Raw genomic sequence first — 9,205 nt, 5'->3', positions numbered from 1 at the left:
CTCGAGAGAACACTGCACAGTACTTTAAAATTTAACACTTGTCATGTTTACTTTGTCAGAGAATATAACTGTGCTGTGGAAAATTGTGCAGGATGCCCCTTACTCTTTCTGGCACTAAATACTATATCTTGTAGTATGAACCCTAAAGTGAAGATATTTAGTTAGACTTCTCCAAAGAAATAACGCCTTGTTAACTATATTCGTCTCCCTCTTTACAGAAAATTTAACGTGAGCCAAAATTTGAAGGCTCGGCTTAAAAAAAAATGGTTATCTCGCTACCAGCATTGCCATAAGTTATTGTCAATATAGCAGCCAGTTTAAATATCTCAGCCAGCCTCATTGAACCGTGATTGTTATCGTCACACAAACCGACCAAACAAAAATTTCATTAGTTTTCTAAATACAGGTGATTTATTATTTGTACAACAACCAATTTATATAGTCGAAAAGTAGTTTTTCCTGCTGGAAAAACTAAAGCTCAGTTATTTGAATAAAAAAAGGGGAACGTCTAGCAAATAACATTTTTTTGAATTGGTGTAAAATTTTACTGTGAACAGATGGTAGTGTTGTTAACAATGAATCAGAGACTTTTAAGTGGGGCAGATCAGCATCACCGTCTTGTGACCGTGGAGCAGAACGATAGACAGTTGCCCATATCGCATCAAGATGTCCCATACGTGCCTACAGGGGTGCTTTCGAAGATTTCCTGATAGCCACGAATGGATGATCGTGTTGAAGCTGCATGGGCAGCTGTACCTGTACACGCCATCCAAGCTCTGTTTGACTCAATGCCCAGGCGTATCAAGGGCGTTATTATGGCCAGTGGTGGTTGTTCTGGGTACTGACTGATCAGGATCTATGCACCGAAATTGCGTGAAAACGTAATCACATGTCAGTTCTAGTATAATACACTCCTGGAAATGGAAAAAAGAACACATTGACACCGGTGTGTCAGACCCACCATACTTGCTCCGGACACTGCGAGAGGGCTGTACAAGCAATGATCACACGCACGGCACAGCGGACACACCAGGAACCGCGGTGTTGGCCGTCGAATGGCGCTAGCTGCGCAGCATTTGTGCACCGCCGCCGTCAGTGTCAGCCAGTTTGCCGTGGCATACGGAGCTCCATCGCAGTCTTTAACACTGGTAGCATGCCGCGACAGCGTGGACGTGGACCGTATGTGCAGTTGACGGACTTTGAGCGAGGGCGTATAGTGGGCATGCGGGAGGCCGGGTGGACGTACCGCCGAATTGCTCAACACGTGGGGCGTGAGGTCTCCACAGTACATCGATGTTGTCGCCAGTGGTCGGCGGAAGGTGCACGTGCCCGTCGACCTGGGACCGGACCGCAGCGACGCACGGATGCACGCCAAGACCGTAGGATCCTACGCAGTGCCGTAGGGGACCGCACCGCCACTTCCCAGCAAATTAGGGACACTGTTGCTCCTGGGGTATCGGCGAGGACCATTCGCAACCGTCTCCATGAAGCTGGGCTACGGTCCCGCACACCGTTAGGCCGTCTTCCGCTCACGCCCCAACATCGTGCAGCCCGCCTCCAGTGGTGTCGCGACAGGCGTGAATAGAGGGACGAATGGAGACGTGTCGTCTTCAGCGATGAGAGTCGCTTCTGCCTTGGTGCCAATGATGGTCGTATGCGTGTTTGGCGCCGTGCAGGTGAGCGCCACAATCAGGACTGCATACGACCGAGGCACACAGGGCCAACACACGGCATCATGGTGTGGGGAGCGATCTCCTACACTGGCCGTACACCACTGGTGATCGTCGAGGGGACACTGAATAGTGCACGGTACTTCCAAACCGTCATCGAACCCATCGTTCTACCATTCCTAGACCGGCAAGGGAACTTGCTGTTCCAACAGGACAATGCACGTCCGCATGTATCCCGTGCCACCCAACGTGCTCTAGAAGGTGTAAGTCAACTACCCTGGCCAGCAAGATCTCCGGATCTGTCCCCCATTGAGCATGTTTGGGACTGGATGAAGCGTCGTCTCACGCGGTCTGCACGTCCAGCACGAACGCTGGACCAACTGAGGCCCCAGGTGGAAATGGCATGGCAAGCCGTTCCACAGGACTACATCCAGCATCTCTACGACCGTCTCCATGGGAGAATAGCAGCCTGCATTGCTGCGAAAGGTGGATATACACTGTACTAGTGCCGACATTGTGCATGCTCTGTTGCCTGTGTCTATGTGCCTGTGGTTCTGTCAGTGTGATCATGTGATGTATCTGACCCCAGGAATGTGTCAATAAAGTTTCCCCTTCGTGGGACAATGAATTCACGGTGTTCTTATTTCAATTTCCAGGAGTGTATATTTGTCCAATGAATAAGCGTTTATCATCTGCATTTCTTCTTGGTGTAGCAGTTTCAATGGCCAGTAGTGTAGCACAAATAGTTCAGTCCAAAGAGTGAACACCTGAATAGCTATATTTGAAACTAGATAGTAGCATGCAACGTAAGATGAATCAGCTACCTGTTGACATGCTGACTGCTCATTTTCATAAATTTGACTGTGTGCCCTACGCAAGTTAGAAGTTAAAGAGTATGTATTTTTATTTTAAATATGATAAGGTGAATTTCAGAAGAATTAGGGAGCTTGGTTGAATTGTAAGTTTTCTTCGGTTTATGTTGAGATGTTTTTGGAACGAAACTCAAGACTATGCTGACAGTGTTGTTCATAACCAATACAACACTACTAATATTCTGATCCCAGAAGCTTGACTGTTTACACAAGGAAACATGAGAGATGTGAAGTAAAACAGAGAGTAGTTAACAAAATTTATTTTCAATTTTGTACACATATTGATACAAAAATGTATTATTATCTAAATCCTAATTACTACTCATGATACGTAAATTATAACAATCCTCTATCCACAATAATTACATTAATTCATATAAAGTATTGTCAAATCGTCCCACTCCTTTTCTTTCACTCTAGTTTCATATTTCTTAATCGAACCAGACTACATATTTGTAACATGCAACAACACAAATATTTATCAACTATGTTGTAGTACCTTAATGTACAATTTTCTGTGTTTTTTCTTTTTCAACATGTTTTCAAACTGGCTCGTTAAATTTTTGAAGCGGAACAATGCATGACTTGACTGGGATAACGACAATAAATAGACTCCCCTGCTTATTCTCGTATTAAAAATACTTTTTCCTCTTTCACAATATCTTTAATGTCGAAAATATCAGATTTTGATCGATGCAAGGATGTTCGTGTACATGCCGACTGAAAAGTGGTCGAAATATTTAGGGGGTATAACGAACTGGAATTTCGTATTTTGTAAGAACGTAATTTTAAGAGTTTAGTTATTTAGCACACGAATAATTTAGAAAATTGTTTGAAACGTTGTATCATAATGTAGATAATAGCATTCTTTCGCTTTTCCTCTTTTTATGTGTTTGGCGTCAGAGACGAATGAAATAAACAGTGGGCAAGCAGAAGAGAAGTGCTACCGTTAGTGATATTAAGATCTGAAATATATTTTGTAGCTCCAGAAGATCTGTTTATGTCAAAAATATCAAGATTGTAAAAAGCACATACTTTCATGCTTCTCCAAGAAGTCTTAAAAGTAATTTTGATGGATGTATAACAGCATTCCTTTCTCGACTCCGTTTCCTGCCTGTAGTGGCACATGAAACAATAGCACATCCTCTGGCCAATATCTTGCGATAATTGACACTAATACCATCTAGCAGCCAATAATGACGTGTTTTATGCATTATCTCTTTTTCCTCCTATATCTCGGTCGCTAATTATCATCAGTTTGACGTTAACCTATGAGAAACTATTTATTTTTTGGTGGGCATTAATATTCTGATCAGTAATGGTCTTATTTCCTATAATGCTTCATATTTAAAGTTCGAGCCGCCAGATGGCACTGGTGACGCTATCTGCACACTGGCATCATTCAATAGGAATGGAAAGTAGACATCTAAATCTAATGGAGAAGGGTGGAAGATAAAGCATGAAAACCGACATAATAAGGGGGAGACATGAGCGCAACGACAGAGATTTGGTACGCTGTGTATAGCTAATACAACACCAACGGTCTGGTACGGTCATTGGATCAGATTACCGTTTGCTATTTAGTATTCACGACCATGGTTTACATACTGAATAAGGTAGAAAGAATAGTCCTATAACCAGTCGGCTGGTGTTTTAAAACACATACTTGTAGCTGATTGCGTGATCTGTGGTCACTAAGTCTTTATCAGTATCAACAGACCAACTTTAGTCTCTCTGTGAAGTAAATACAATTTAAAAAAATGATTATTTAAGCAACGCAGTAATGGTTTGTGACAGGAAAGACGTATTTCAACCTTATTCAGTTGTCATGGCAACATCCATCAATGAAATATAATGGCTTGAAAAGCGACATCGAAGCCCAATAACATCATGCTCTCTCTGACATCCAGTGTGTATGCTTCCAGTACGTAAGCTGGATGTGGAGGGAGTACCATGCGCTGATGACCCCGAATTTTGAAACATACAGGAGATATTAAATGAATGATCGATGGAAAGAGAGGACAGAGCGTCCATTCTAGCATGGGCACTGGATGCCAAATGTAGACAATATTCATGATTTAACTGAAAAGCTAAAATTTATACTCGATCATTTTTTGTTTCCTACGACTAAGAAATATGTTTTACTAATTGGTAAATAAGGAGCAGTGCTTAGAAAGGTGTTGTCAATGAATCTATGTACAGCATGAGTCGGAAAGGAGGAAAATTATTTCGAAGACTGTACCCAAGTCAAGAATCATTATCATTTTTTTCCCTTATACACTTGCTGTTTACAAAGTAATGGAATAAGTAAACTATGTAATGAGACACTGAAGAGTGTTAAACTTCGGATATATCATTCTACCAGATGTGTGACACAACACACTAAAGTCCATATTTTACAAGATGATATTGGGAAGATATGGGAAAAACTCATTTCATTGTACAGTGCGAGTAATCGTGTAAGAAAATGTGGACCACATGTTGCCGACAGTGAAAAGTGCGTACAGTCTTATGCCACGCGAAGTTGGAGCTATAAGGAGAAAAAGCGAGCAAGCGCTGTAGGAAAAATACTGTCAACAACGAGGGCAAATTTTGCAGTCCAGTTGCTCTTTCTTCCTGGCGCACCGGAATACTCACTTCTCGATTTTATTAAATCTGGTTGCATTGTCACTTATTGATACCGGGATTGGAGGACAAAACTTTTGCGTTTGTAACTGAATATGTGGCACTGTCAGCTAAATATTTTTCTTCATTTATGACTCGCTCTGTGTATAAAATTAGATGTGTATGTGTATGTTCCGGAATAGCTCTGGAATGCCTGCAGCAATTTCAGTCAAAACTGTTTCTAGATAGTATCGGGCGGTTATGACTGAAATTGACCTGCTCACGGTGGTACAGTGTGAACTGTAATTATCGTACGGCAGCGAAACTTGCCAGATATGCTCATATGTTAATGCCAAACCAATTTACACTGTAAAAAAAATTAGTTCCTGTTTTTGTTACCAAGCGCAAATCTGGCGCTGTACAACATTCGTTAATGTCTCTGGTGCTCATATTGAACAAATTGTGTAAGTGGCAGTGTGATAAACCTTTTGCATTTCTTTTATGTTTTCGTCTTCTTTAAAGGCAAAGAGAAAAGATGAAACGGTAGCCCATCATAGAACCTATGCCTACCAGGTATTTTTGATTTTCAGTTGTTAAAAAAGAGAGGAGTTTTTCTTGTACCAGTATGAAGAAGGGAGGATTCGCGTTCAGCTAGTAAACGAGTGAGAAGCACGCCATTTTTAGCGAGTAATTGAAGAACGCCATTTTGGGGTCGCTATGAATAAGTGAGGAGTATGTAGTTCATATGTGCACCGTTTAGAAAAGTACAGTATTGTTTTATTAACAGAAAGGTCGTGTGAGTTGTTATTTCAAATAGTACGATAATAACAACAACTGAAGCCTACCTGTGTACTTTGGAAAATTACGAAGATTCGATAAGGTCAATGGGAACACGGTCAAGACTTCGAAGGTGAACACGGCGACCAAACGTAGCATTATAAAGAAGGGTAAGTACAAATCTACAACGGAGAAAGAAACTACTTCACCCTGCAAAATAATATGAACTAATACGAACTTATTTCCAGGCATAGCTCAGCTTATTGTGCTTGTCATTCATGCCGAAAAATTAATCTCATTAATTCAATACATTTTAAAAAGCCACGCATTTCAACATTTTATTATCATCTATTCCATTATTTTATTATATTATAGCAGTTAATAATAAAATCGACATTATGCCTTTCTCTCTTGTTTCACCTTTTCTGCCCGTGTCCCATTTCTAATCCATTACATGTGAAAAGATTTTTATACGTCTTTCTTGCATTCATGGCGCCAGATTTGCATCTGGTGGACAAAACTGGAACTAATTTTTCCAGCGTAAATCGACTCCGCATCAACATGTCAGAATATCTACCAGATTGCCGTACAATGATTAAGCTTACACTGGACTTCTATGGGAAGCTGCACTTTAGTTGGCCGCGTGGGATTAGCCGAGCGGTCTAGGGCGCTGCAGTCACGGACTGTGCGGCTGGTCCCGGCTGAGGTTCGAGTCCTCCCTCGGGCGTGGATGTGTGTGTTTGTCTTTAGGGTAATTTAGGTTAAGTAGTGTGTAAGCTTAGGGACTGATGACCTTAGCAGTTAAGTCCCATAAGATTTCACATACATTTGAACATTTTTTGCACTTTAGTTATAAGACTGGGAGAAATAAGTAAATGGGCAATGCAGGGTAGTTAGCGAGTGGTCTCAGAGAGCTTGAGATGGAACTGGGCTCGGATGTGGCCTTTGTACAAAGTTTATTATTAATCTTATTCGAAATATAAATTTAGCGTTATCTCACAAGAAACACAGACTGAATGACAACAACAGTGAAACGTTAGTGCTCTAAGACAAATACTAAATTTACAGAGAAAGGGGACGAAGAAAATTGGGCCCTGTGGTGCGACAGCTGGTTCGTTCACGTCCCTGAGGAAGAGGACATAGGGGAGGGTTAGGTGGAGGAGGAATGACGGTGCGAGAGAAATGACGGATCGCCGTCGTAGGCCTGTGGCGGCTGTGGCCGGCGGTCGGTGCCTCGGTGGCGTCTAGGCGCTGGTGGTGGTGGCGGGGGGCGCCAACACCGCCTCGTCGCTCTCCATCTGCTTCAGCTGCATCACCACCTGCGCGTGCTCCTCCAGCAGCCGTGCGAACTCACTCTTGCGGCTCTCAGCTTCCACCTGCAACATCGAGACGCCACTTTCAGCTCAGATTTTTTAAATTCTCACAATTTTTACAGAGCTTCCACCCTTCCGGGGCAACGGCCTTGCCGTAGTGGATACATCGGTTCACGTCAGATCACCGAAGTTAAGCGCTGTCGGGCGTGGCCGGCACTTAGATGGGTGACCATCCGGCTGCCATGCGCTGTTGCCATTTTTCGGGGTGCACTCAGCCTCGTGATGCCAATTGAGGAGCTACTCGACCGAATAGTAGCGGCACCAGTCAAAGAAAACCATAATAACGACCGGGAGAGCGGTGTGCTGACCACATGCACCTCCTATCAGCATCCACAACTGAGGATGACACGGCGGTCGGATGGTCCCTATGGGCCGCTTGTGGCCTGAAGACGGAGTGCTTTTTTAGTGCTTTTCCACCCTCCCCCTTCAGGTTGGTTCTATTCCACGTAAAAATGAACTGTGAAATTTGGGCTCAGAAACGTAAAGAGAAGGCACAATTGAAAGTAAAACAGCCCTCTTTCACTATTTTTAACGAATTAACCGGGTTTCAACACTGCTAGGATGTGTTTGTCAGAATTTAAATCAAAAAATGGTCTATATTCTATAACATGGTCACAGAATTATGACTAAAAATGTATGATAGAGTATAAGTATAATTATGAACAGGGCCTTTTTGTAGGAAATTTAACGTAGTTAAATTCTATATGGAGATATGTTTTCACTAGAGACCGTAGTTTCCGAATTATTCGAGAAAAACGTACAAAAGTGATCTTCAAATGCTACTTTATTGAGTAACAAACTGCGGTCTCCAGCGAAAACATTTTGCAGTGCAAAATTTAACTACATTAAATTTCCTACCAAAAGGTGCTTTTTATTTTATTATTTTTTTTGTAGGACTAACAGTTTGGGTACTGTGAGCAAGAAAATATGAAAATCTTGCATGTTGGTTTTGAAGGCATTGCAGGTTGCATGAAACGTATCGGTAGGGGCAGCTGAATCACGCTGTATACGTGACGAAATTGAAATTCCGACTTAGCCTGCAATATGGCATTCAAGTAAACTAAGATTTTAATTTATATTTCCCACATTATGCGAGTGGTCACCTTAAACACTTCAGCTGTCTAAGAACACTTCACGTCCAGCCCAAATTCCCTACTTGTCAGACATTACTCACTTTGCTTGCAGCCTAACGCTGATTCTCACAATAGGGCGGACGGAGTGCATCTGTACTAAATGACAATTAATTGCCGTCAAGGCGCATTATTTATATTTCAGACATGTCCAATAAAACAGAAGCCACACATATAAAAAGAACTCTAGAGTATTATGTTTATGAGTTGCGACTTACGAAATTGTTCTGATTAAATACCAACAAATAAGAAATATGTTATTGTTAAGAGGGCTCCAATGCACCGAGTAATTGCTCAGAAATGAGTATACATGTATCGCGTATTTCAAAAGTAAAATCGTGTCAAAACATCCAAACGGAATGTGGTATCAAACGGTTCATTTTGTCTAACTAGCCCATGTCTTGATTCTTTCCAAGTGCCACCCCTTCTCTTTATCGCAAAATGTTGTACATGGCTGCACGTTCAAAGACCGTGAATAGTTACGATTGAAAGAAAAACAGCCCACGGACGCTATTTTTAACGAATTAACCGGGTTTCAGCACTGCTAGGAGTGTCTTCCTTAGAATTTAAATCAAAGAATGGTCTATATTCTATAACATGGTCACGGAATTATGACTAAAAACGTATGATACGGAATCATCGTGAAAGACTGGCAGTACTTATATGTCATTTATAAAATAAAAAATATGCCAAAAAGGCATTAGTCACGAAGATATTTAAGATAAAGAAAACTGTGATGGCGAGCCACTAAGGGCTGTTCGTTACTTGCGGGGTGCAGG

At 42.0% G+C, this 9,205-nt stretch overlaps 1 protein-coding gene across 1 annotated transcript in view; it reads right to left on the bottom strand.

Moving 5' to 3' along the window:
* Positions 1–2,787: 2,787 nt before the first annotated feature.
* Positions 2,788–9,205, bottom strand: part of LOC126194930 (uncharacterized) — a 538,570-nt gene continuing 532,152 nt past the window's right edge. The window contains exon 4 of the mRNA XM_049933312.1: positions 2,788–7,299. Coding sequence (XP_049789269.1) covers positions 7,168–7,299 — 132 coding nt within the window. The 3' untranslated portion in view covers positions 2,788–7,167. The remainder of the gene's footprint in view (positions 7,300–9,205) is intronic.

Source organism: Schistocerca nitens, chromosome 7, assembly GCF_023898315.1.
Source record: "Schistocerca nitens isolate TAMUIC-IGC-003100 chromosome 7, iqSchNite1.1, whole genome shotgun sequence".
NCBI lineage: Eukaryota > Metazoa > Arthropoda > Insecta > Orthoptera > Acrididae > Schistocerca > Schistocerca nitens.
This window is presented reverse-complemented; position numbering and strand designations above follow the sequence as displayed.